This window comes from Aethalodelphis obliquidens, unplaced genomic scaffold (assembly GCF_003676395.1).
Source record: "Aethalodelphis obliquidens isolate GAN/ISIS:26980383/991018 unplaced genomic scaffold, ASM367639v1 scaffold52, whole genome shotgun sequence".
NCBI lineage: Eukaryota > Metazoa > Chordata > Mammalia > Artiodactyla > Delphinidae > Aethalodelphis > Aethalodelphis obliquidens.
The window spans coordinates 5,912,959-5,940,277 of record NW_020837996.1 but is presented as its reverse complement, the minus strand read 5'-3'; the positions used below and the strand labels follow the sequence as shown (position 1 = coordinate 5,940,277).

The 27,319-nt window shown below is 47.7% G+C and overlaps 1 protein-coding gene across 1 annotated transcript in view; it reads right to left on the bottom strand.

The window, feature by feature from the left end:
- Positions 1 to 27,319, bottom strand: part of SLIT3 (slit guidance ligand 3) — a 609,330-nt gene that overhangs the window by 496,280 nt on the left and 85,731 nt on the right. The window contains exon 4 of the mRNA XM_027084345.1: positions 10,052 to 10,123. Coding sequence (XP_026940146.1) covers positions 10,052 to 10,123 — 72 coding nt within the window. The remainder of the gene's footprint in view (positions 1 to 10,051; positions 10,124 to 27,319) is intronic.

The following is a 27,319-nucleotide window of genomic DNA, read 5'->3' as shown; positions in this document are numbered from 1 at the left end:
CCAAATGTTAGCTGAAAATGAGAGATGATTAGGCCCTTTAGAAAGGTTTCTGTTGATGCTGAATGTGATTCAAGAACAAATATTTCAAGATTATGAGATGCGGGTACAGTAGCATCATTCAGGCAATTGAAGAATGTGCGTTTGGGGTCTGCCCACCTCAAAAGGCTGATAGTTTTCTATATGCAGTGTGGCATTTCCCTGACATTTTCAATTCCCCTGACAGTTTCTAACTCCAGATAAGGAGAATGAGGATCCCCAGGGTGTGGGTGAAGGCTGGTCTCTGGTTCTCACCTTCAGCAAAGGGCTTTGTTGCCAACGGACAGCACGGTCTCTCTTCGAGCACCCTTGGTGATGTCCGCACAGCCCGGCCGAGGCTGGCCAACTCCACCGCATGCCACAGGCTGCTGAGAGCAGCACATGCTCTTCTGCAGAAAGGTTCCAACTCTGCAGGTGGGTCCCGGACAAGGAAGTGTGAGAAGGAGCCAGGTGGCGAGAAGCCCACACCCACACCCTCTGGGCTGAGATTAGACACGTCTGTGTTCTGGACTCAGCATCCCAATAACCAGCATATGGCAGTGACACACTCACGCAGTAGGTGTTCAACGGATGCTTGAATTGCCCCTGGTCACACGGTTCTCCACCTGGGAATTGGGCAAGAATGCCCCCAGTAGGGAATTGACCACATGCCAGGTAACAGCCTGGGTGTTTGTTTTATTTTTCCATTTTCCCAACTCACGGTTTTCATATCCAGGACAGAGAATGCACAGATGTACCAAGGCTTTTGGCTTTGCAAGAACTTGAGTTCTTCTTGCCATCAGCTGTTTCATCAACCAGCTGAGCTCAGATTCAGGAGGTCTCCTGAAGCCCTTACACAGATAACCCTTTCTCCCTACATTTTTCCTTTTTCTGTAGCAATTCAGTTGGCACCCGGGCTGCACCATCATCACTAGTGTCCAGTGTTTTTCGCCAAACGTTGGTCTGACTTCCTGCAAAGCGTGGCTTTTTCCACCCTGATCCACGGCCTGACTCTCAAACGTTAACCCTTTCCATACATCCTCAGAAAACCATCCTAGAATCCCCACCAAGTAGACCAGCAAAAACCCTTACCTTCAAACCAAAGAAAATACTAAATCCATGAAATCACTTAAGCCACCCGTCCAAAGAGAGGGAGACTCAAAATGTTTTATACAGCAACCTATAAGAAACTCATTTTGTGGGATGTTTCACATTCCAGCCCATGGTTTATTCCCCCATATATCCCTGCCAGTAATATCAACCAGATGTGGCAAAGAAGTCTGTGCAGAATTGTAAAAATTACAAGCATATTCTGTAATTCCAAAGCATTGTAAAGTCACAGCCTGGTTTTCTTTCTTTCTTAAAAAAGAAAAAAGAAAAACTTTCCAAGCTGGCAGAATGTTCTCAAGTACAAGTATTGCCTGATCACTTTAGAAAATTCTGCTGCTGGCCCGAAGGGCTAAAGAATTTGAAGATGTAAAACCTCACTCTACCTTTGCTAAATTGTAGGGAACTTAGAAAAGTCCACTTGCAAACATGCATTTAAGTCTAAAAATTTTTCTCTTTTATTGTTTCAAGTCTTAATATCCTAGATCTCAGATATGAGCATATGTTCATATACACTCACATGAGCATAAAAGTACAAATACTGAACCTTGAAAGCTATAGAGGTCCATGATTTTTCTCTTATTCTCCCGTCTGCCCAACCTTCTTTTTCAAGATGTATTTCAGCACAAGCAGCACATTATAAAGCAGAAAAATATACAGAATTGGGGGTCAGAAAGACCTGGGTTTATTCCTGGTGAGTTAGTTAAAACTCCTCCACCCTCAGTTTCATCTTCTGTGTAGTGGGCATAAACATACCTACCTTGAAGGAGGACCAAAGAAGATGGCAAATGCATAAGGTGTGCAGCACACAGTAGGTGCTCATGAAATGTTTGGTTCCTCCTCTGATCCCAAATCTATAAAATAACAGGGGTTGTACTAGATCAGTGTTTCCCAAAATATGCCCCATGGGTGACATACACCCAAATCACCTAGGGTGCCTACTTACAGAGTCAAATCCCTACATCCGTTCCAGATCTAATGAAACTAGAGTCCTTCGGGACATAGTCTGGGAATCAGCATTTTCATTAGAACCTCAAGGGATTAGTTTTTCTATATGCTAAGTCTGAGAACCACTGTAGTCTGGATCCTCGCTCTGCGAAGTGTGGTCCTGTAGAAATGCAGACTCTTAGGTCCCACCCCAGACCTGCAGAACCAGAGTCCACATTTTAACCAGATTCCCAGGTGTTCAGATGCACAGTAAAGGTTGAAAAACACTGGCCCAGATCACTTTTATTCCTAGTTCTGAAATTCTATAGTATGAGTCCATAAGGCAATTCAAAGTATTAGCCTTATAATCAACTCTGTGAATAAGGCAACAGGCTTCTGTGCTCAGCTGGATAAAGGCTCAGTGGAGGAGAGAAGAACAGAAACCTTCCCTGCCTGCCTTCTTTCTTCGCTCCAGCTTCAGGTACTACAGAGAGTGCAACTCACACAAAACAGAAATCCCAAGAGTGACAGGGCACCCACTGTAATCCATTATCTGTCCACACACAGATTAAAGCTAAACCCGTCTTCAAGCACATGACGAAGCATGCAGGTGACGAAGCCTGCCATAAAGCAAACGGAAGGCTGGCCTAACCACAGTGCTCGGTGATTGGGGAAGTGTTGGAGAAGGAAATGGAGCTCCAGTCTGCAGGGACTTTTTCCATGAGCTTTAGGCAGCCATGCCCCTGGAAAAAGCGGCCCCACGCCTGCGATAGTGAGGCTGGTCTCACCATCCGTCCCCTGGCCTCTGAAGGCTGGGCCAGCCCACACCAGAGGCGGGGACAGGTCTCTGAGATCCAGCTCCAGGTAGGCAAGCAGGCAGGCGGTCTCTGAAGCCCCTATCGTCCCGATGGATTGGTTTTCCCATCGTCCTATGATCATTTCACCACATCGGATGACTCTGCTGGAAAACTGAATAGTATGGTTTTTGTTTTCTTCACTGATTTTTCACCTTTAGAGCATCGTTTCACATCAGTACAGAGTTTTATGGAGACACATGTTGCATGTAGTTGTGTGTTAAAGGTTAGTGCAGAATTGGAAGACTGAGGTGGGTACAAAAGGAGCTCCGAGTAGCAGAAGGTACGACCTAGAGGTACAGGGTTCCAGCCATTCAACAGATCTGGTCTCATTTAGGGCTTCAAAGAGATAAAGGAACTAGAGCACTAACTGAGCTTCTACGAGGGGGTGCTGGCCCTTTAGTTACTGACTTCTCATAAGTATGGAAATTGTGGTAAGGATGTGGGCTCTGTAGTCAGGCAAGCCTGGGTTTAAAGTTTAGCTCTGTCAGTGACTGGCTCTATGACCTTGGGCAAGCTGTCTAAATCTCCAGGACTCGGTGTGTTTATCTGTAAAATGGGGCTAATGTAGTATCTAACCTCCCAAGCCTGAGATTGAGGAAGAGAATCTATCTAAAAGCAGTTCGCAGAGCACTTGACCCACGGTAAATATGCAATGCACACTTGGGAACTATCATATGCTAATGTGTTCATTCGTACACATTACGAGGCCCTTGCCCCCATCCTTCAGAATGTAACTGTATTTGGAGATTGGGTTTTAAAGAGGTGACTAAGTTAAATGTGGCCATTAGGGTGGGGCCTAAGCCAACATGACTGGTGTCCTTATGAGAAGAGGACAGGACACTAGAGGTGAGCGTGAACAGAGGGACAACCATGTTAAGGGGCAGCAAGAAGACCATCAATCTGCAAGACAAGGAGACAGCCCTCAGGAAATCAAACCTGCCAGAACCTTGGTCTGAAACTTCTGGGCCACAGACTGTGAGGAAACAAATTTCTGTTGTTTAAGCCATCCGGTCTGAGGTACTTTTTTTTTTTTTGCGGTACGCGGGCCTCTCACTGTTGTGGCCTCTGAGGTACTTCTTTATCACAGCCCTAGCAAACTACGACAGGAACTATGATGATTATCCCTATTGCACTGCTAACCAACCAGAGACTGAGAAAGCTGAGTCACTTGCCCAGCGTCAGTCACCAGACGGTAGGATCCAAACCCAGGTCTGGACAGTTCCAAAGCCCCTGCTCTTTGCTCTAATATTGGGTTACTTCAAAGAAACATTAGATCACCTTGCTGAATGCAGCTTCTGGCTTGTTTGGGGACACAGGGCATGGAGGCACATGGCTGGTGATAAGGGCAGAAAATGCTAAATACGAAGGAGAGGTACAAGGTAGCAGAAATGAGAGTTCTGGGGATGGTCCACTCATTGCAAGTAAGTTCCTTGGAAACTGAGGTCTCACAACTCTTTGGGAGGGAAGCGGCCCCACCAGGACAGCAGCCCCAGTGACTTGGGGCTAAGTTGGCTGGTCACATTTCATGTTGTTTTCAGCTGCCTGGGGATTAACTTCCCAAGTCTCTTGCAACTCCACTGACCCAAGTGAGCGACAGCGGTTTAACCCCAGTGGCATGTTTTAAATCTGCCAAATACCTCGAGGGACTGTGTGAAGAATAATTGGGGGCCTCCGTCCTGCTGCTAGCACAACTGCTTCTTCAGCAACAGGCTTTAAACCACTACCAAATATGTAACGGACTCTTTGGACATGAATCCAGGAGATGTGGAGCAGAAGGACCCCAGTGGTCTGCTCATCCTCACACGGCAAAGTCAAATTTTTAAAAACAACAGTTGTGAACCACTGTGTGCCTCTCATCCCCTTCAAAGCTCCCTAATCTGGTGCAAGGCAGACAGCTTTTAATTACTGTTTTCATCTTGTCTTTTGCTTCTTCTAAGGAATTTCTGGCAACATTAACCACTTAACTTCCAAATCACCAGAAATCCTTCCCTCCTTCCCCCACGTGTGGGTAAAAGAGAAAGCTTGAAGGAGAGGCCAAAAAGGAGAAATTAATAACTTACAGACCACGTAACAGACCACGCTTCATCTCAGCCTCTCTAGATGAGGCCCAGAGAGATGAAGTAACATGCCTAAGGTCACATAGCTTGTGGGTGGCAGAGCCAGTATGAGGATCAGGGTCTTCCCACTCCCGGTGCAGTCCTCCCTCAACCCTCATTTATTTGGGAGACTGAACTCTTTGAGAGGTGCTGAAATGTTTACACCAGAGATGCCAGAGCCCCAGCATATGCACCATTCCTATCAGTCAGCCAGCAAAAGTTAACCATAGCCATCTTTCACTGAGCACTTTACTATGGGCTATAGTCAACGCTAAAGGTTGTCCCTGGGCTATTTCCATTTACCTCACAACAACCTGGAGAAGTAGGTTCTATTATTGTCTACTTTACTGATGAAGAACCTGAGACCCAGAGAGGTTAAGTAATTTGCCCGTGGTCTCACAGCAAGTAACTGGCAGCCCCTTACCCTTTTCACTTTACTGCCATCTACTGTGCTCAGTCACGAGTGATAGGAAACCTGGAAAGAGCAGAAGTCCAGGCCTGATCCTTGAAAATCTTATAATATACATCAGGACAGGAGTGAGCTAATATTTATTGAGTGCCCAAAGCAGGATCGAGACCTTGCTGGGTGTTTTACAGACCACAGTGGTATTACCTAAGCCTCAGGGCACTTCTGAGCTCTAGGATTCTACGGCTCGTGCTCTATGCGCTAAAGGACAGAGTAAGAGGGTAGATACATCACTACTATACACATGCACCAATGAATCAGATGGTGCTGCGTCTAAGGGGGGTGGGACGGGGTAACCAGCCAAGGCCTGGCAGAGCACTTGGATGTATGACAGGTCCATCACCAATCCTTTTTAGCATGACTTCGGCTCTCCGCAATAGTTAGCACAGCAGCGTGGCATGGTAGAAAACAGAGGTACTTTGCAGCAACACTCGTGCATTTCTTTCCCCATTCCGTTGTATTCTGGTTATACAGCTATGGGTAAGTCAGATAACACTTCTAAGCTTTAGAAGTAGATTTTTTAAAAAAAATAAATTTACTTATTTTATTTATTTATTTTTGGCTGCGTTGGGTCTTCGCTGCTGCGCAAGGGCTTTCTCTAGTGGCGGCGAGTGGAGGTAGAAGTAGATTTAATAATGATTCTCTTTGCAGGATTGGTGTGAAGGCTAAATCTGAGTATTGAGGCAGAGTGCCCCGTGCTGCTGCTTAGAAATACGGGTACGGACAAGTAATTTAAACTCTGGGCCTTAGTTTCTTCATCTGTAAAATGGGAGTATTGAGGCAGGGAGTTAACTGTAGTAGAACAAAAGCACAGGCTTCGGAGTCAGATTACCCACATTCGATTCCCGGTTCTGTCACTGAGTAACTGTATGATGCTGGGCAAGTTCTTTGACCTCTTTGAGCCTCAGTTTCACATCCACAGAATAGTACTCATAGTTCCTACCGCATAGCATCATTAGGCATATCCAACAAGTTCTATGTAAAGTGCTCAGAAGAGCACCCAACACTCAATGTGTTTGCTATTGTTATTATCTTGAAGTGTTATTGTGAGGATCCAAACCACTCAATGAAAGCACAGGGAACTGAACAGACTAGATGCTCAATAAACTTGTAGATGTCTGCCGTGTTCAAGTCTAGTATGTCTTCCCCTGTCCTCTGATAACAGAATTACTCTTCCTTTTGGGAAACCCATTCCCAGGCCCCGCACACCCTCATCTGCAAACAACTGTGATGGACGCATGGCCCAAACCTGGTCAATCAGAGGACACCACCTCACCAGCAACAGCATCTGCTCAGAGCTGGACGTGCGACCAAGGTAAGCAACTGACCCTCAGTTCTTTCCTGCAGGACTGTTGTCGAGGACACCCTCTCCACCCTGGTTGCTAGGTTACTGCCCTCAGAGTCTTCTGCTTTTGCCTGCCATCCTGTGCTCTCTTCCTAGGGCTGGGGGGAGTGAGATGAAGTCCCGATGACACTGCCCTGCTCCTGGATCCAGCTGTTCCTAAAGCCAACATAACTACCACTGGCCTTCCCATGCACATTAACTAACATATTTCCCCTCTGAGTTAAACTAATTTGTCACATTTCTGCCACTTACTAGTTAGTGATAATATTATCATCATATATATATAATAGGTTCTCAATAAATATTGTTTCCCTTTCCCATCACTACATGTCTTATTATACGACCATAGCCTTTCCAAAAGGTATTTTTCAGATAATCATTGACTATTAAGCAGTCTTTGTCTATAGATCTAATAAGAAAAGGTGCGTCAGAATTGCTGTTTAAACCACATGGCCGACTGTGGAGGAGACGGCCACCCAGCAGCCCCATTTAGCATTCCCTGGAAAACGGCTCACTGCATCTATTGAGATGCGGTGCTCTTTTAAAACAGAGCCAGTGGCATATGTATACACACTCATGATTGCACATTTATTGATTTCTAATTTGCACCCTGCTTACTTCCAAAAAGGCCCTGGAGTGGCTGACAAAATGAGACAAAGACACAATAGGGTCATTAAGAAAAATCAAAGATCAAGCCCAGGGAGAAAAAGGGATTGCTGATTATAGCCCAAACCTGGGTTAACAGAGCTGCTTCAATGAACAAAAATATGTATTTAGCTCTTAGCTCTTTGGCGGCCGTTCAGAATGTGTCGTGACGGGGCACACAGAGAACTGGGCAAACTTCATATCTGCAGTTTAACACCCAGCACAGAGGCCAGGCTGGAACAAGCACCTGGGAAAAGCTTATTGAATGAACAAATGAACAAACAAACGAATGAGTGAATGAAGGAATGGTGGATAAAAGATTCAAAGTTCCCTCAGAACACGGTTCATACCCTGAGGCCTGTATCATTCATTTATTCATCCACCCATTCCCGAGTGCCTATGTGTCACATTGGGCCTGGCTGGGGACCTGGAGAGGGACAGAAACCAAAATGAGCCAAACGTCCTCCCTGCCTTCCCAGCTGCAGCTCTCTGGCCTGAGGACAAAAGCTCCGTGTAACAGATCTCAGGGCCCACGGCAGCTCCTGGTTTCTTCATGTCTCCCAGGGAAAGGAGATTAGAAACAAGTTGTGAAGATGGGAATTGTAGGAGTAACAATAGCTATCTTGCTAATTGCACTCACACAGCACTTTAAACCCTAGAAAATGCATGCCCACCATAATCTCATCGGATACACGGACAGCTCCTTGGTGAGGTGGGTAGAAGGGAAGATGAGGCATCTCCCGTTTACTGATGAAGACATTGAGGCACAGAAGGGAAAGTGGCTCTCCCGACCTCTTTCAGTTAGAAAGTGGCCTTTAGGACACTGGACTTTCCCATGCCCCTGTGCTACCTGCCTGGGCCTGGCCCCCAGCATGGCAGAGGCCTGTTATCACGGCCGGAAACTCCTCCTCTGCCTGGATCAAGACCAGCCCCGCCTGAAATGGGCCTCACCTGATGGCCATGGGGAGCAAGAATCAGCCCCCCTGACCTCCTGCAGCAACTGGAACTCTCAGACCTACCCGCTCAAAGCTGCCCAGCAGCCCCAGTCCCATAAGCACCTTTTACTTGCCTCGAAAGTGACGCTGAGATTCCAGAAGAACAGCATACAGTCTGCGTTATTTAGTTAAAAGCAGGTTGAAAAGCACAAGGTAGTGCTGGGTGGAGAGATGGCTATTAGGTGAGCATTTAAGGAAAGAACTGTAAAGGGAAGAGGAAGTTAAAAACCAGAGTGGTTTCCCCATCTGCCCAGTTGCTGTTGCTCATTCGGGCCAGCAACAGCACCTCATGAACCCTCACGTCCATCAAGGTGGATTCAGAGCCGAAGAGTGGAAAGGGAGGTATGCTCTTCCCCTCATTTAGCACAGTCAGCCGGGTGGACTGGGCAAGAGAAAGGGAGGGCCAGCAAGAGGGGAGACCGTGACGAAGTACAGGTGTCCCCCAGAGAAGGCAAGCAAGGCCGCGGTACCCTTGACACCCCAGCCAACCCCAGTCCGTTCTTGTTGCAGCCAAGTGTCCTTGAAAGCACATTTATGTATATAGTCTCTGTGTGTGTGTACAGAGAGAGATACAGATTCCTAATTCAGAACTCATTCTTAAGTGCACATGCAAACATGCGTTTCGTATTTCCCAATTTATCTCCATGCATCGGCGGACTGCATACGGAGGTATTAAACACGGCCGTTGGAAATGAGAAGGGTGGCTACCACTTTGCAGCCTCCCCAGTAAAGGTCAGAGTCCTCCCAGCCAGGCCGTACATCTCCCTGCCTGACTGCTAAGCAGTCGGACACTTGTTGCTCCAGCCGGAAAGTCAAGCCTTGGGCGACCAATTCACCCCATAACGTACACTAGTTACTGCCGGTAGGACTTTCAGGTTCGAAGTCATGGAGTTGTTCACTGTCAGTAATTAGCACTTGTCTAATAACCCCAATCTACGAATCACAATCTCCATCGCGACGTGCATCTCCAGCTCTTCAGTATCCAAACTCTCATGCTGAATAAACACACAGAGAATCTGCAAGTCTCCCCCCACCCCCCATCATACCCTGGACCATTCTGAAGATAAAGCAAAATTCAAAGTGTTTCTTTCTTTTCCCACAAAATCACAGATCTCCAGACCCAGGGTTCCCGGACTGGCAGCGGTTGGAAGCAGGCAAAGGGCAGGAATCCTTCTAGCCAGCAAGGAGGTGAGGTTGAAATGCTTAACCCAAACCACTGCCCTCCTCCGAGACCACTGGCAGTCTTGTGTGAATCAATTCACCTCCAAGCCTACCCTCAGGGCATTTCCCTGAGGTTAATTCAGACCCAAGTTAAAAGGAAGAGTTTCTCCTTGCAAAGGAGAGATGCACTACCACAGGTCCACAGCCCTCACCGGCCACTTAAGCGGATGATCTGGGAAGGACGGACGCAAGAAAGGCGGGCTGGAGGGGAGTGTGAGGACCCAGCACGCTGAAGCCTGGCTCCAAGCGCCCACGTGCGCGGACTCACTGCCAAGGTCCACACGGCTCAGGGCTCCCCACGCTAAGGCAACCGCATCCTCGGCGTCAGCAAAGCCGGGCAAGACACCAGGTGGGGAACACAACTCCATTCTACTCACAGTCTGGTGAGCTTCGGGTTGCTCTGGAAAAGCAGTTCCGGGAGGACCTGGAGTTTATTCTTGTTCAGGCGCCTGAAGGGGGAAAAAAGAATGAAAAGATGTCAAGGGGACATGAAACGGGATCAAGAGTATTTACAGACACCCCTTCGGCCAATCGATCAACAGGTATTAAGAGGCTTCTAGATCTTTCAACGTGGGATGCTCAGCACGTGTAAGGCACACTCTTAACGCGCGGAGCTGGGAGTCAAGTTGGCGATAAAAAGGCAAAGGTCAGTCAGAAGCAGGAACACAACACGCTTGCTGCCACACCCCCCTTCACGAGCCTCGGAGAGGCATCACTAACTGATCAGGACATTCTTTCCCACGAACCTCAGACAGGCTTTTGAACTTTTCTCAACATGTGCCTGCGGTAGCTAGCTATTGCCAGGTGATGGAATGGGCATGTGAAATGGGTCTCTAAAAATAAACAAAATACCAGAGAGAATATTCCAGATCCTAAGTGGTGAGGACAGGTGGGACAGATAGCAGTCGTCATAGGAACAGAGAAGAGGGTGGGGCAGATCACCAGGGGTTAAAGGGCCAAATGTAGTCCCTGCCAGCCTGGCTTTTCAGACCAGAGCTGGGCTGCGTTATGACTGCCATGGACCCTGGGCATTTTTGCCTTTGTGGGCCCCTTCCCCTATTTAAAAAAATTAAATATTGTATTTTATAACTGTGTTGGTATAAAAACAAATATATTAATATTATATAACATTTACTTTGACCTGAACACTCATTCCTTTCCTCTAATTTTAAAAGAAATTAAACCATTTTCATAGGTCCCTAAAAAGTACTGTCGGCCCTGGGTACTGTCCCCGCTGTGCTTAGATGGCAAAGTTGGCCCTGGGTCAGGGATCACGGTCTAGGTGTGTAGACCCGGAGGCAAACTCAGTCCAGGAGGGGTGTCCCACGTTGGGTGGTGGCAGCAGAGCCAGACTCTCTCCTGAGAACGGTCCATGCTGATGCCCACAGAAAAGAAGGCCATCTGAGTTTCTGAGGGACCGTAAGTCACTGTGGTCTCCACGAAGCCTGCTCTCCCGGGAGTGTGAGGCCAAGAGGGAAAGCCTGCCCCGTGCTCATTCCCAGGCCTCTCTGTCCAAGCATCTTTACGCAGCCTAATCAGGGAAGCCCAAACCAGTGTCCCCGAATCTCCTGTCCCCAGAATCCTCAGAATCTCACTCTTCAGAATCTCCCTGTGCAAAAGAGCAGTTTACAGCCCGGCTGAACTTCTCCGCTTAAATTGTGCACATTTGGCTACGTGGAAAAAACGTATTATCCCATCTTAGAGCTAAGCGAACTGAAGAGAAGAAAAGGTGAGCTTCTTCCCAGCTTCTGTCCCCAAAGCCCACACTTCGTCCACCACATCATGCAGACATGATCCGCTGGGGGTCGGGGGGATTGCTATTTTCCCCTTTTCGTTCCAGGTTGAAGGACAAAAACTTCAGAGGGATAGGGGACTAGAAGGAAGTTTGAAAGGGCAGAGCATGTGAGAGGAGCATTCACCACCTCAAGTCAGAAGTGTGCAGCTCAGCCCTGACAGGGTCCACGTGGTGCGGGGCAGGGGTGGACCAGCGGAGCTGTTGGTGACACTCCTGACTGGAAGGAAGCCTGAGAAAAGGCTGGCAAGTTGGACAAGATAAGCTCAAATGCCCTGCCCCACCGAAACGGCGACCTGACTCCCTGTGCTCTTTTTTGTTTTGTTTTGTTTTCGTTTGTTTAATTGTGGTTAAAACGAAAGCCCTAACATAAAATTGACCATCTTCACCATTTTTAAGCGTCCAGTTCTGTAGTGTTAAGTATATTCTCACTGCTGTGCAGCAGATGTCCAGAGCTTTTTCATCCTGCAAATCTGAAATGCTGTACCCATTAAACAACACCACCCCAGGGCCCCTCCCCTCGTCCCTGGCAGCCACCATTCTGTTTTCTGTCTCTGTGGATTTGACCAGTGCTCTTTTGATCACTCCCAGTATCTGCTCTTTGTGTGTTCCTGTCACCAAAGTGGGAAGAAAGGGGGGAGCCCAGAGGAGAGGAGGGGGAGTCTAGCTCCTTGTCTAGAGCAGTTCTCATAGAGCCAGCGATAAGCCCCTTTCTAACACGGGGAAGCACTGGTCCCAGAGAAGGCGTGGTGCTATGACTTTGGGGTTGGTCACGCTGGGTTCAGGTCTGGCTCTATCATGCTCTCGCCATGGGACCTCGGGGAAGTTACCCAGCTCCTTGAGCCTCCGTTTTCCATCTGCCTAATAACCCTACTCAGTGAGTTACAGTAAGTTTTAATGACACACTGTATGCATAAGTGTCTAGCACTGCAATGAGAGCATGGCAATAATAACTGAAACGAGTTGCGGCACAAATGCGTGTCAGGCACTACGCCACGTGCTAGAGGGGTAGGATCTCAGGCAGCGCAGCTCAGAGGCTGGTGTCATAATTACCCGCACCTCACAGATAAAGACAGCGAAGCCTGGAGCGGTTGAGCCCGTTCTGCAAGGCCACTGTGACAGGATGTGGCGGAGGCAGGATGTAGACCCAGGGGGTCTGCCTCCAGAGCCTGGTTCTGAACCACTGTGTTCCTCGAAGGCTTTCAGTCTGTGACAGCTGCCTTCCCCTTCTTTCCTCCCCTCCCTAGTCTTCTTTTTGCCTCTGCTTCCTTTCATCCAGGGTTGCCACCTCCGCTGCCCCAGCCCAGGCAACCATCCACCCTGAGTACATTACCCTCCCTAAAAAGGATGCTCTTGGAGTCCCCAAGAGTAGAAGTGGGTCTCCAGGTGGGTCTGTCTGGAACCACCCTCTATTGCCACAGCTGCACAGAGCCTGGTGAGAGTTACACTCAGACAACCAACGCTCCAGTTTAGGCAAAAGTCCTGAAATCGGCCCACTGCTGCCCGCAGTGGGGAGGGTATTGAGTGTCCTAAAAGCTCAAAACCAGAGTTGAAGCTAAAAATAAAACCAGCTTGGCTCCGAGGCTCCAGGAAGGGAAGGAATCGTTTTCAGTTCTTTGCCGGTATTTGTGGCTGGACAAAAATAAAAACACAACCATATTTAGTCAGTTGTGTGCTGCCTGCTGCTTCATAAACCCTGAATGAGGATTCCAGGGTGGCTGAGCTGGGCTCTTCTCCCAAAAGCCTCAGGTCTTTCCACTTCGGCTTGGGCGGGCCGCATGCTGGGTCTCTGTATCAAGAGGAGCTCGACACGACATTTCATTTCTAGTTCATTCCATTCCAGGATTTATTTGTGTTTATTTAGTGAACCAAGTCGGCCTGCAAGGTCTTCCTCGAAGAGCTAAGAAAGGCTCCAAGCTGCGTAAGGTGAACTTCTCACGTGGCTGCTCTAAGAGCAGCTCCTGAACAGGAAAACGAACAGAGTGAAACGTGCTGTTCTCCTGAGAGGGACGGGTAAGCGCTGGGCCGCACACAGCGGCTACTGGTCAAGGCATCCTCCGTACTCACGCCATCTGCTGCTCTGTCACCCTGGAATCAGAGGCGGAAATCTGCCGTGGTTCAAGCTGGGAATAAATCCATGATGCCTGGATGAAGAAAAGGACTGAATGGGACCCGTAAGAGGGCAGACCTGAGGAGGTCGGCAGAAAGGCTATAGGCTGGGTCCATGATGGGATAAAGCCCACCTGGGTGTCCTCTCTCCCTCTAGGATCAACACTCCTTCTCAGCCTTCCTGCTGGAACAGTGGGGAGAATCCAGATCAAAAAAAAACCCACTGGCTGCTAGTTGCAAGGTCATTCTGCCTTTCGGCCTGAACTGGGAAGCTACAAGAAAGAGAGCCTTGTCTCTGCAGTACCACTGATGGCCGCGAGACCTACTTAGAGGTTTTCGCCACTTTATTGAATTCCTTCATGTATCTATCCATTATCCATTCATAAATCCACCCTCTACCCATCTGTCTGTCCATCCGTCCGTCCGTCCGTCCACCCATCCATCCATCCACTATTCTATCCAACCGTTCACCTATCCATCCATCCACCCATCTGTCCATTTATCCATCCATCCATCCATCTTCCTAGTCATTTTTCAATATGAACATCCAAAGATGAATAAGATACAGTCCCTTCCCGCACCTGCATGAATAAGATGTAGACGAAGAAGGTCAGATGCTAGTGAAGGAGACAGACACGAAAACAAAAATCTGCAGCATGATCTTGTAAGCAAAGCTACTGTGGGAGCACAGAGGAGGGGCAGCTAACCCAGACCTGGGAAAGGAAGGCTTCCCAAAGAAAGTGGTTTGGAGGGTTTTCGTTTTTGTTTTCTTAAGCATAATTTTGACTCTTCGGGAGATAGGGACAAAGGGTTCTAGACTTCGAGAGGTGTATGTGCATGGTCATGGAGGACCAGGAGACGGAGGAGAATTTGGGGTACAGGGCTGCATTGCTGGGACTTGGAGGTGACTTGAGAATCACAAGCGATGAAGCTCTAGAGGTAGGCAGGGGTCATATCAATGAGGGCCCTTGCGGGTCATGATCAAGGATTTGGGCTTGGCTGTTTATTGAGAGGGAGCCGCAGAAAGAGTCTGAGAAGGAAATGATCATCTGTTTGGGATTTTAACAAGTTCTCCTGAGTAGTAGTAAGGCTTGTTCGGAAGAGGGGGAAATCAAAAGCAAGGCTAGCAGTTAAGAGGGCTCCTGAGTAATCAGTGTGGCTGTGTGAGGACCCAGTTAAGGGTAAGAGTCATATTGGAGTGGAGGACATAGATGTGAGGTCTAATCAACAGGGTTTTGTGGTTAGATGCTTATGAAGGCCCCAGGGGCTCCAGCTTGGGTAACTGGTCAGTCAAAATGACCAATCAGTGCTGAAAGAAATAAAGACGAGAGGACCATTATGCAGAAGGGGGTGTGTTTAGATTCAGGATTTCTAAACTACTGGGGTCCCTCAAACATATTTTGACAACTAGTAGCAGTAGCTGGTAATAACCCTAAGACCATGAGTCAGGCACTGTACAAGGCGCTTCATGTGTGCCAGCTCATGTAATTCCCCACAGAAGTGCTTGAGGCTAGTACCCTTGGTCAACCTATAATAAGGAAACAGAGGCCTAAGAAGGTTAAGGCACTTGCCCAAAGTCAAACTCAACCAAAATGATGGTGCTGGGATTTGAACCCAGACACCTAATGCCAAACCTGGGCTCTTAACTACCATGGATAATGATGGTATTTAATTAGCCCTCATTACAGACTGTTGTGATTTATTACCTCACAAGTGGGTCTCGTCTTTCTGTTAAGTTCTGAAGGTCCTTGAGAGTGGGAAACAGGTCTAATATCTACTCAGTGACCCATTGTGAGCTGACACAGCCCCAGGCATGCAAGAGGGCCTTCAGTAAGGGCCTGTTGAATTTCATGAGTAAATCATAAAGTGGGAATGGCCAATGAGGGGAGCCTGAAAAAGCAATAGCCTTCCTCCCCTGGGTGAGGGGAGCCATCCTATTTGCAGATGAACAGAACTCCCAGAGGGCCCAGTTGCTTGAATCTGTCTACATCCTCCAGAATCTTCTTGAAGACTCGGCTTCCAGACCCACCTGCCTCACTACTGACCTACTGCGAAGCAAGGCAAGAAAGGACGGGGCCAGTTCATCCCCTCAGTCAGTGCAGGACGGGTGAGAGGCCTCCAGGCTGGAAGGAGGCATGCTTAGTCAGCAACAGGCCCCAGCACCCACTCAAAGTGCTTCCCCTTTCTCAGGGAGGTGTGGAATGTTCAGCTGCCCAGCGAAGGCCTGAGGGAGGGAGGAACTCAAAATATGCTAATTCCCAAAGGTCACCAGGACTGTTTGCTTTAGTAATGAAATCAAGTGAATCCCCTTCTCCAGGCACTTTCCTAGGCAGCCTGGACACCTTCCAGGTCTACTGGTATTTTCAGAAACACCAACAAGGACCAAAGCGGCTTTGCTATTCAGAGCGGAAGCTCCAGGCCTTCCCCAAGTGGAGGGATGGACAGGCCCAAGACATCCTGGCAGACCCCAAGAGAAGGACAGAACCGAACTCAGAGGCCTCGAATCCCAGCTCAGAGGTGGCACCCTCATTCATGAGGATGTGCAGATGTCACTATACATCAGGGGAACTCTGAGTTGAGCAGTCAAAAAAGCAGAGAACCTTGAATAGGGGCTGTTTCCGTAGTTGCTCACTGTAGCCACTGATGGCCTCATATTTTCTTGGTTTCCTCATCTGCCGGACAAATCAGATTCAGGCTTTTTCCTGCTATGCAAATTTTCATAATGCAAATTGGATGTAACCTGATCAGTTCAGCAAGGAACTCAATTCGTGCTCCTTGTTGGTCTACACCACTCTCATTATCAGAAAGGATCCCTGCGTGGATCAGAGGAAAGCCTATTGGCCTCCAGCTTCAACACCCATGGGCCACTTTAATGGGTGACTGTCTGTTCTTTGCCATTGGGATTTCCTTTTTTTTTTAATAATGTATTCTTAGGGGTTTTTTTTTTTTTTTTTTTTTTTTTTTGCAGGGGCGGGGGAGGGTAGCAGCTTTATTGAGATCTAATGGGGCTTCCTTTTTACTAGCACTTCTGGACAAAGCCACAATTTATTTTGATGGTCTGGAAGCAAGCTGACCTGAATCTTGTCTTCCATGGAATTCAGCATTTGCTCAATGACCTTTAGGTTGGCTTATGTCAGTTTTGAAAATCTGTTATTTGTAGTTTGTAACTTCAGAATGTCCTAATAGCAATTAAAACCCTTTACTTTTGACATTTCTGTAAGAGAAATAACTTTGTTGTCATAGTCTAAAACTCTTGCCCTAAGCAGTATTTTTTCCTCATTGAAATTTTTAAGAGAACCCTTTAAAAAAATAAAGTTTACTTTAGGAACACAATTATTATGTAATAGCAAAACATGAACCTCGTGAGATACCTGAATAGTTTAACATCTGCGATGGGCTTTGCAGTATTTCTCAAAGGCTTGATAAATGGTAGCTGTTACAGCCACTGTTATTATCATTATCATCATCCCTAGATGCCCCAGGAGGTCAGGAACAGGGGAGATGTATTTCTCCTTCATAGATGACTGTATCGGTCAGCAAGGCTATTAGCAGTAACAAAGGAACTCCGAAATCTCACTGGGTTAACACAGTGGACACAGACTCCACACTCACATAAAGGCTTGGCTCTATCTCTAAGATGCCATAGAGCAGGGGTCCCCAACCCCCGGGCCGTGGACCAGTACCGGTCCACAGCCTGTTAGGAACCGGGCTGCAGAGCAGGAGGTGAGCAGCAGGTGAGCCAGCGAAGCTTCATCTGCTGCTCCCTTTTGCTCCCCATCGTTCGCATTAGCGCCCGAACCATCCTCCCCCTCCCCAACGTCCGTGGAAAAACTGCCTTCCATGAAACCGGTCCCTGGTGCCAACAAGGTTGGGGAGCGCTGCCCTAGAGGACATGTGGCCCCCAAGGTCAGTGTGTTGGGGATGAGAGGGAGGGAGGAGCCACACCGGCTCTTAATTTCCTTGACGTTACAATGACTCATATCATATCTACTCTCAGTCTACTGGCCAGAACTAGTCACATGGCCAAACCTAACTGCAAAGGAAGCTGGGAAATCTACAGGGACACCTGAATATTTGGCGAGAACTATCATAATAACCAACTTGCTTTAGAATCAAAGCAATAAAAATGATCTCTTTGATCTTGTTGTTCTTCCTTCCTTCCTTTTTTTTCTATCAAAGCAAGGCACTTACAGTGGGCTAACTGCTGTGGGAGGTGCTTTATATCCATTATCTCATCTCATCCTTAAAGCAACATTGCTAATGTCATTATGTTACACAAGGAAACTGAGGCTCAGAGAGGTTATGAAACCTGTCTAAAGTCACGCAGCTGATAAATAAGGTTTGGACAGAAGTCTCTTTGACACTGAAACCTGAACTTTGAACCGCTTCACCATTCTGCTTCCTTAACCCTTTGGTGCTTGGTTGACCAGGAGGCCTCCCAACAGTCCTAGGAGGGAGGCAGTAATAAGAGTATTTATTCATTTTATAGTTGGAGAAACTGAGTCAAAGCAGACTAGAAAACTGACCCTGTGCTTCCTTGGCCTTACTGTTCAAAGCCTGTTTAATGATCCTGCCCCTCTGGTTTCTGAAGAAGGCTCTGAGGGTCCCAGGAAATCACTGCCCCCAGGCCAGGGGGCAGGAATCCTGAGCCATCTCTTAAGAGCATTTATCCTTCTCCTCTCAGACCTAAAAGGTCTGTTTATTCAGATGTTCCCCAAGGGCATCCTGAGCCCCTGCCTGCCCCGGTAGGTGACTCTGTCCCGAGATAACTGTCCAGTTCTAGAGAGCTCTGGGGCTTGCCCAGCATCTTGCTGGGCTCCAACTCAACACTCCAGCATGAAAAGAAAACAGGCACAAAGACCCTGAAACAACCCTTTTTGAACTTTCCAGCACCTCACATTGGGCCAATTTTCCTCCAATTACACGGTTGTTAGGGATAAAGCAGAGCACGTCGGTGGCCTGAGCCTGCCTTGCCTTTGACCCCTGTCCCAGCTGCTGCCATGTGCCCAAAAATAACCCTGTCTCCAGAAGACCCTGATTTCAGGAGGAGAAAAGAGGGTGGGGGGAAGAAGGGCAGGAGTCCTGGCTCTGCAGAGAAGGAGCCAAGGGCTCGGAGGGTCATCTTGTTCCATGGTGACCAACCCATAAAGCCCATGTTTGCCTAGAACAACGCAAAGAACCCCAAAGGTCTGTGAACAAAAAGACTGCTTCATCTAGGCCTAAAGTCATGAGCAGGGGTTTCTGGGGATCCCCCAGCAGATTGGACATGGAACTACATTAGTACACTGATGGCTCAGAGTCCAGGAAAAGATGTCTGGAGTGGGAAAAAATGCATACTTAACGCATGCGTATGAACACACACACAACATACATTGCAGACGTAACGCAGATGCAATTAACAGAATCACGTATATCCCTTAGAGCTGGCCAGATCCATTCCAGACAGCCAGACGGTCTGGCAGTGGCCAAAATTCAGATCCCCATAGCGATCGCTTCAACCCTATTTCATAACGGGGCCAATAGGGCAGGCGACTCCCCAGACTCAAGAATCATGCCTTTATCCCTTCAGAGATACTCCAGTCCTGCATCTTCCCCTGCCTCAGGGTTTCTGCACATGTTCCTTCCTTCTCTGGGAACTCTCTTTACCCTGCTACCAAGGTGGTAGCTGCAGAGGTGTGAAGATGAAAATATTTTGAAGGTGGAGTAGACAGGATTTGCTGATGGATTGGAGGTAAAGCTTGAGAGAGGAGAATGAAGGATGATGCTGAGGTTTTGGCGTGTGCATCTGAAAGTGTGGATCTGTTGTTATCTGAGCTGGAGGAAGACTACTGTGGGCAGAGCACGTTTGGCGAGGGGCCAGATTGGTCATGTTAAATTTGATATGCCCATAAATATCCATGTGGAGACACCCAATAGACAACTGGATATGCAAATCTGGGCTTCAGGGATAAGACCAAAATGGAGATGTAGATGGTATTTAAATACAGGAACCACAGCCACCATGAGAAACGAAGAAAAGAAGGGAAGAGGATTTAGGACTGAGTCCTGGGCTGCACCATCCATTAGAGACCAGAGGGAGGAGGAAATGGTAGAGTGTGGTAGGAGGAGAAGCAAGAGAAGGTAGGATTGTGGAAGCCAAGTGAAAATGGGGTTCCAAGGAGGGAGAAGGGGAGGGAGGGACTGGTTGGTCAAATGCAGCCACGAGGTAGAGAAAGATGAGGACAACACTGAACTGAGCAACATGGTGACTTAGAAAGAACAGCTTGGTAGAGAGTTAGGCATCAACTATTAACTGGAGTGGTTCAAGAAAGAGTGGGTGGACCAAAGTCAAGGGAAAATAATAATTTGGAGGGATTTCGCTACCAAGGCGAACAGAAAATGGGTTGATAGTTAGCAGGGGAAATGGGGTGAAGAAAGGTTTGTTTTTATTTTTTAGGATGGGGCAAATTGCAACATGCTCCTATGCTGATGAGACTGATCTGGTAAATCAATGATGCAGGGGATGAGGGGACAATTTTTAGAGTGAGGCTCCTGAATAGGTGACGGAGGAGATTCCAGTGCACAAGTGATGGCAGTGGCCTCTGACAGGGCCAAAGACAGGTCATCTGTGGCAAGAACAGGGAAGGTGGAGGTTAGGGGACAGTGTATGGCAGGTCTGGTACTAAAAGTCTGTGGAAGGCAGGACTGGGTAAGGCAGTTGAGGGAATGTGCTTATAGTACTTAGGAAAATGAGTCAGGAGATCTGTTGGTTAAGGATGTAAGGGAGGTCACTATGGTCTCAATGTTGGTGTCCTCCTCTCACCCAAATTCATATGCTGAGATCCTAACCCCCAAGATGATGGCATTAGGAGGTGGGGCCTTGGAGAGCTGATTAGGATATGAGGGCAGAGGCTTCATGAATGGGATTAGTGCATTTATGAAAGAGGCTCCAGAGAGATCCCTTGCCCCTTCTACCACGTGAGGACACAGCAAGATGTTGGCCATCTGCAACCCGGAAGAACCAGAGCATGACCACGATCTCAGGCTTCCAGCCTCCAGAACCGTAAGAAACAAATCTCTCTTGCTAATAAGCTACCCGGTCTGTGGTGCTTTGTTATAGCAGCCTGAATGGACTAAGACAGAGTGACAGTGACAAGATGGCAGATCCAGTGAATCTTAGGCCACTGTAGGGTCCATGCACTCATGGACAGGGCTCCGGGGCTGGGACTTGGGAAGCTGAGCTATGGTCCTAGCTCTGCCCCCCAAAGCTGTGTGACTGTGTGAACCACAGCCCCTCTCTGTGGCTTGGTTTTCTGTATCAACAGAATCAGTTGGTTGGATGAGATGAGTCCTAAGATCCTTATTCTATTCTTATTCTGGAAGCTGGTTAGGATACTTAGATTCTAAATCCAGCTCTAAATAAGCTGTGTGTCCTTTAGGGTTTAACCTCTCTCTTTTTCTTGGTTTCTTCATGTGAAAATGGGATAATGATCTCGATTAGAATATCCATTCTAAGATGAAGTATCCTGAGAAGAGGGTCTTTGTCTCTTTTTTTTCACTGCAACTCAGAGCTTAGAATAGTTTCTAGCAACTAAGAGGTGCTCAATAAATATTTGCTAGTTGTTTAGTTGGTTGGTTGAATGGATGAACGAATGAGTGAGTGATACCTACTTCACGGAATTAGAGGAGCAAAGGAGACGAAGATGGTCAAACTGGTGGAAAACTTAAAGGACTATAAAGTTGCTACGCAACTGCCGCAAACCCCCTACTGGCTACTTCACTTCTGGCTATTAAAACCTGAGTAGCCTGTTAGAGACCTTCCAGAGTGGTGCAACCGGGTAACAGGAGGGTTGCAATCACAACAGCATAAATTAAACACTTTTGCCACAGTGCTTGAAAGAGGGGCCTGAGAATACGGAGCCGGAGGCCTCCGCCATCTGAACTGTACAGTGGGGTGAGGGGCAAGCAGGGGCAGTTTCAGAACCAAGTGAAGCCAGAGTAAGGGTAAGGGGCCCTACGCCAGGTGGGGCATCAGAGTGAGGTTTCTATATTAGTAAAACAAAGGTGCTGAAACAAAAGGCAGAAGGCCCCCAAAGGCTAACTCTCTCTTGTCTGTGCTGCCTGGGAATAAATATGGGAGAGCTGTGTTGGGTAGGGAAGGGGGATTGAGAATTCCTTAGAAGTTAGTGTTGTTCTCTAAAAACATGCTCCTCCAAGACATTAAGCATGCCTTGAGCAGCCTTGAGTTAACGTTGAGTCATTTCTACTAGGAATTAAGAGAAAAATACTTTAGGTAGCTATGGGATTTCCCCTAAAAATCCTCAAACCAATGCAGCAAAGCTGGTTCTAAATAGGATGGCATGAGCACAACTCGCCACAGATTCTCCATGTTCTCTCTGGGTTATTCTAGGCCCTTCATCTGGGTCTCCAGCCTCTTCAACCCACTGGTAGGAAAATGACAGATGCAAACTGAAGGAGAAATACTCTGGTCGGTAGATGTCACTAAGGGCAGGTGCAACTCAGCACAAATTTTCTGGCAGGGTACTGTTTAAAATGATCCTGTCTGAACTCACTGAACTTTGGTTTTGAGAAAGTTCGAGGTAAAAAAAAAAGAAAAAAGGAAAGAAAAACAGAAAAAAGAGGCCTGACAGTGAACGATTCAAACATTCCTGGCTTGTGAATGACAAATTTCCCTTTCATTTCTGTTCTAAACACTTGCGCTCTGCAAGATCTGTTAATGACGGTGAGCTTCTCTCTGTGTTTATCTAGTTATCTAGATACATGTCTACATATCTAGCAACAAAAAAAAGATCTTTTAAGCCCTCCCAGGCATGAGCCAAGGAATGTCGAGTAATTATCTGTGACCAATTCTCATCTATAACTAATTAGAATTTTACTTTCTCATAGCATTTCCTTTCTGGTCAAGGTCCAATTTTTTTTTCTTCTTTTTTTTTTTTTCCTAGTAAAGGAAGATACCTGGACATTTTTAGCACTATGGGGTGGAGAGGGAACAGGGTAAAAGGAGAAAGGGGACACTTTTCAGATTGCATTATTGCTTTGATCTGACTGAATCTCCTTTGGTTATCCTCCCCCCACCCCATCCCCACTTTTTTTTTTAATGCTTTTCCAGCCTGGGAAGGGTTTCTCAACCCTCTGGCTATTGCATTTGAACTGAAGTCTGCAGAATAGTTTAAGAGCCCCTGCTCACCTCTTTCACTCCCACCTCGGGCGAGCAGTCCCTCATCCCAACCACGGCTTTGAGATCCCATCCAAACTTGATGGTGTCTCAAACTGAATCCCAGATGTTCACTTAGTGAGAAATAAATGAATGGTCCAAGCTGTGGACTGAACCAGTGATCCTCACAAATAGATTCCAGGTGTGTTGGCATCTGGACTGCTATCTCTCTTTTTCTCTGTTTTACACACACACACACACGCACACACGCGCACACACACGCACACACACACACGCACACACACACACGCACGCACACACAATACCAGTTCCATCCTGAAAAGAATTTAACACCATCTCCAGATGCAGAGCTGATATAGAATAGACAGGACTAGGTACCTAACATGAATTGCATCTTTCCTTTCAATCATGAGCAAAGGCAAAGGGCTCCAACACGGCCCCATTTGCCTTCAGTTATCAAAATCATGATGCATTTGGTGTTCAAAATCAGCTTAGGCCTAAAAGAGCTTAGAATTGCTAAGCTATCTTAATTGGCACCAATTTTCATTGTCAGCCATAGCCACCTCCTGTGTTTCCTACAAAACTCATCTTGCTGCAGACTTAATAAGCACCTACTGTTTGCCTACCTGGGGCAAGAAACATGGGGGAGGAAAAAGAGAGAAGACAAGATCTCTGCCTTCAAAGAATGCCTAGTCCCGTTGAAACAGCAAAGTTCAAGTCACTTTAATTCAAATTTAAATTGATTGTGAAATTCAACGTTTACTAAGTGCCTATTCTATGTCATGCTCTGGGACACAGATCCACTCCTTAAGGAGCTTACAGTCAGTCTAGTGGGGAAGGGAGATAAGTACCCTGGTGACCACGGGCACATGTGACATACGCTGAGAGAGAAGGACATACAGCAAGTTGTGGGAGGAGACTTTGTGGCTTCACAGAGGAGGCAATATTTGATTAGCATCTCAAAAGAGAAGGAGGAATGAACCAGGGGATGAAAGACAGAGAAAGCGCCGAGAGGAAACAGTCAAAGACTGCGATGGGGCACCACGGAAACAGCACCTGTTTCAATATGCAGAGTGAAGGATGAAGAATCCCTGAGGGCTGGATGGAAAGAGACTGGGCAGGCACAAGCCATGCGAGGCTTGGGGCACTTGTGAGCCAAGCTGGTGAGATCGGTACACGTGAAACGATGAGAAAAGCCTGAGCTGGGACTCTGGGTGATGGGCCTAGACTGTAAGCAAAGCAGGAAGTGAGAGCCAGCTAACTAGGGGGAAGGGGGTTCATAGAAGAGGCACGAATCTTGAAGGATAGACAGGCAGAGAGAAAGAGGTAGGGTCTTCCAGGCTCCGAGGGCAGTCTGACCAAGGCTAAGGGTTAACACTCTTCTGTGACAGGTGCACAGACAAGGAAGAGACCATGATGACCCCAGCAACAGAAATATGCAAAGATGAGAGTGAAGGTTAGACAGGTGGGATGAAGTTGTGTAGGAGGCAAGTGCGTCCCTGAAAGCAATCATCATACTTCTAGTGACTTCAGAGGGTAAACGCACAAGCAGGTTTATTTTAATCACAATGTATTTTTATATTTTTAGAAAACTGTAGTTTTCTCGTGGTCACTATGATTTAACACGAGGCTAAGAAAAAAAAACGTAAGTTGACTTAAAGTTAAATGAAAGAAAATATTAAATAATAATAATACAGGTGGAGACGTCCCTGGTGGTCTGGTGGTTAAGACTTCACCTTCCAATGCAGGGGGTGCAGGTTTGATCCCTGGCTGGGGTGCTAACATCCCAAATGCCTTGCCGCCAAAAAACCAAACCATACAACAGAAGCAATATTGTAACAAATTCAATAAAGACTTTTAAAATGGTCCACATTAAAAAAAAAATACAGGTGTTCTACAGATTGACCAACACCATGAAGAGGGTACAGAAATTACTGACACTTGAGGAACCCTGTGTTGCTAAACGGCTGGTCACTGAAGTTTCTCAAGCGGGATCAGTGTGAAGAAAGAAACATTGTAGGAGGAAAACTCAGGCGGAGGCATGCAGGATGCGTTGTCGGGGAGAAACAAGAGTTGATCAGGGGAGATTCTATGAAGGAGACCATTGTGTGAGGCAGTATGTGAGTCGAAGGGGACCAGAGTTAGGAATGGATGAAAGAAACAGAAAGATGACGGGCAACACTTGGCGACACTGGATGAGGGTAATTGCAATAGAGAGGATGTGGTAAATTGGTTTACTGTTTCTAATTTCTTCTCTCCTGCTGCACTATAGAATCATCCATCCCAGGCTCTGGCCATGTGTCTTCGCAGGATCTCCCATTCAAGTGGGCAGCGTATACTTCCTTGACCCCCTAATGTCGGGCTTGGCTGTGTACATTGATTTGGCCAACAGAAGGTCGGTGGGTGTGATGTGAGCAGAGGCTTTAAATGTGCTTCTGTGACCTGGCTGGACCTCATCTCTTCTTCCATCTGCCATGAGAAAAATGTGCCTCTGGGAGCCACCAAGCCAAGGAGAAGGAGAAGTCACAGGAAAGACCCTGAACCCCATCTACAGCCCGAATCCAAGCCCTGCTGAGCTCAGCTCAGCTCAGCTGCAATCAGCCAAAGCCGGCCAAACCATGACCCATCAGTGAGGAAAATAAATGTTTATTTTTGGCAAGCCACTGAGATGCTAGGGTTGTTAGGACAGAAGGGAAAACTGACAAATACAGAGGAGGAAGTGCATTCAGATTTGCAGTAGTCTCCCGGTTCTACCCCAGCTCCCTGACACGCTATTCTCCACTAGCAGCTAGAGCGATCCTTCCAAAACCCTCATTAATCAAGGCATTCCTTTGCTCAAACCCTCCAATGGCTCCCACATCACTCAGAGCGAAAGTGAATGTCCTTGTAATGGGCCACCATCCACACATGCTCTGTCCACCTCCCCCCGCTTGACCCCTCAGTCTCGACCCCTCCACTCTCCCACGTGCTCACTCTGCTCCAGCCACGTGGCCTCCCTGCCACGCCTGGGCCACGTCAGGGTACACCCTCCCTTGAGCCTTTTCTTGCTTTCCTCTTCCTAGAAAACACTTCCTTCAGATATCCAGTGGCTAACATCTTCGGCTGTTGCCTTAAAGCAGTGGAATGAATGGCATGGGCTGCTCTGAAAAGACTCAACACACACACACACACACACACACACACACACACACACACACATACATGCTCAGTTAACCATAATACAGTGTTAGTACAAAAAATAGATGTAAAATACCATGGAACTGAAAAATGGAAGGCAATTACTTCTTAGGCTGGGTGTGAATTGCTGGTAAGGGAAAACTGCACTGAGAAGTTAATACTTGAGTGGGGTCTGGAAGGGGTTTCTTAAATGGACCAAACGGGGGATATCATCCAAGCAGGGCACGACACAGGCAGCTGCTGTGTGCTCTCCCAAACTGCCAATAATTCTAGCCCTGACGGCGTGCCCAGCCACTGTTCTATGTGCCTTATATGCATTATGTCATCTAATCCTCACAGTGGCTCCGTAGAGTAGGCACTGCTATGCCATTCACAGACGCGGTAACTAAGGCCCAGGGTGGTGAAATAACCCGCCCAAGGTCACACTGGTATTGACACTGGCTAGCAGAGCCAGGCTTCTGGCTCCAAAGCCCATGCTCTTCACCCCGGCGTATGCCCATCCCAGTGCTCTGGGAAGGCTGGGTCCCAGTATACACAGGGAAGAGGAGGAATCACAGCCAAGTCTGCTGGGAGCGCTGCTCTGGCTTGGTCAAGGGCTCCGCAAGGGCCATTTAGGGAGCTTGAAGCTTGCTTTTTGGTCATGAGAAAAGCCATTGTGGGTTTTTAAGCTGGAAAGGGCTGTGATGAGAACTGTGTCCTGACGGTGACTCTGGAATTGATGTGTAGGCTAGAATGGAGGTGAAACGGGTTGAAGGTTTCCATGGTGAGGAGGAGGCGGAAGAGAGAGGGCGAGACCCAGGGCCTGAGGGCCTCTGGCTTATCTCAATGCCTGGTATACAAAAGGCGTCCAATAACATTTGGTTAAATAAACGTCTCCTAGTTGTCTTAGTTGGCTTCCCCTGGAAGCAGACCTTGAAATAAGGGTTCCACTATGAGAGGTTTATTTAGGAGGCCACATTCGGGGGCATCTGGAGCTCAGTCCTGCGGGGCAGCTATGGGGGACAGTGCAAAACACACCCTCAGAATCATCCCGGGAGGAAAGCGAGGGAGTTGGGTGTTCACAGACCGATTCGGTTAGTAGTTGAGGGTTGCTGCTGGCGAGTGTTTATTTCCTGGCACCGGGGCAGTAGAAGTGTGTCACCTGGGGAAGGAGAGGGAGGCACAGGGGTGTGGCTGTGTGTGGCACCCCTGGGGTGCACTGACCATCAGGTGTGTACAGATGGGGATGAATAGGGTCTGCTATAAAATCAATCTTGGGCCGAAAAAGGGAACAGTAGAAACGTAATTGTGAAACTTATCCCCCCATGGGCATCCCACAGGCATGTCCAACATGGACACTGTCATCTCCCTCCACCCCAAACTTGCTCTTGCCCGTGTGGTCCCCTTCTCAGG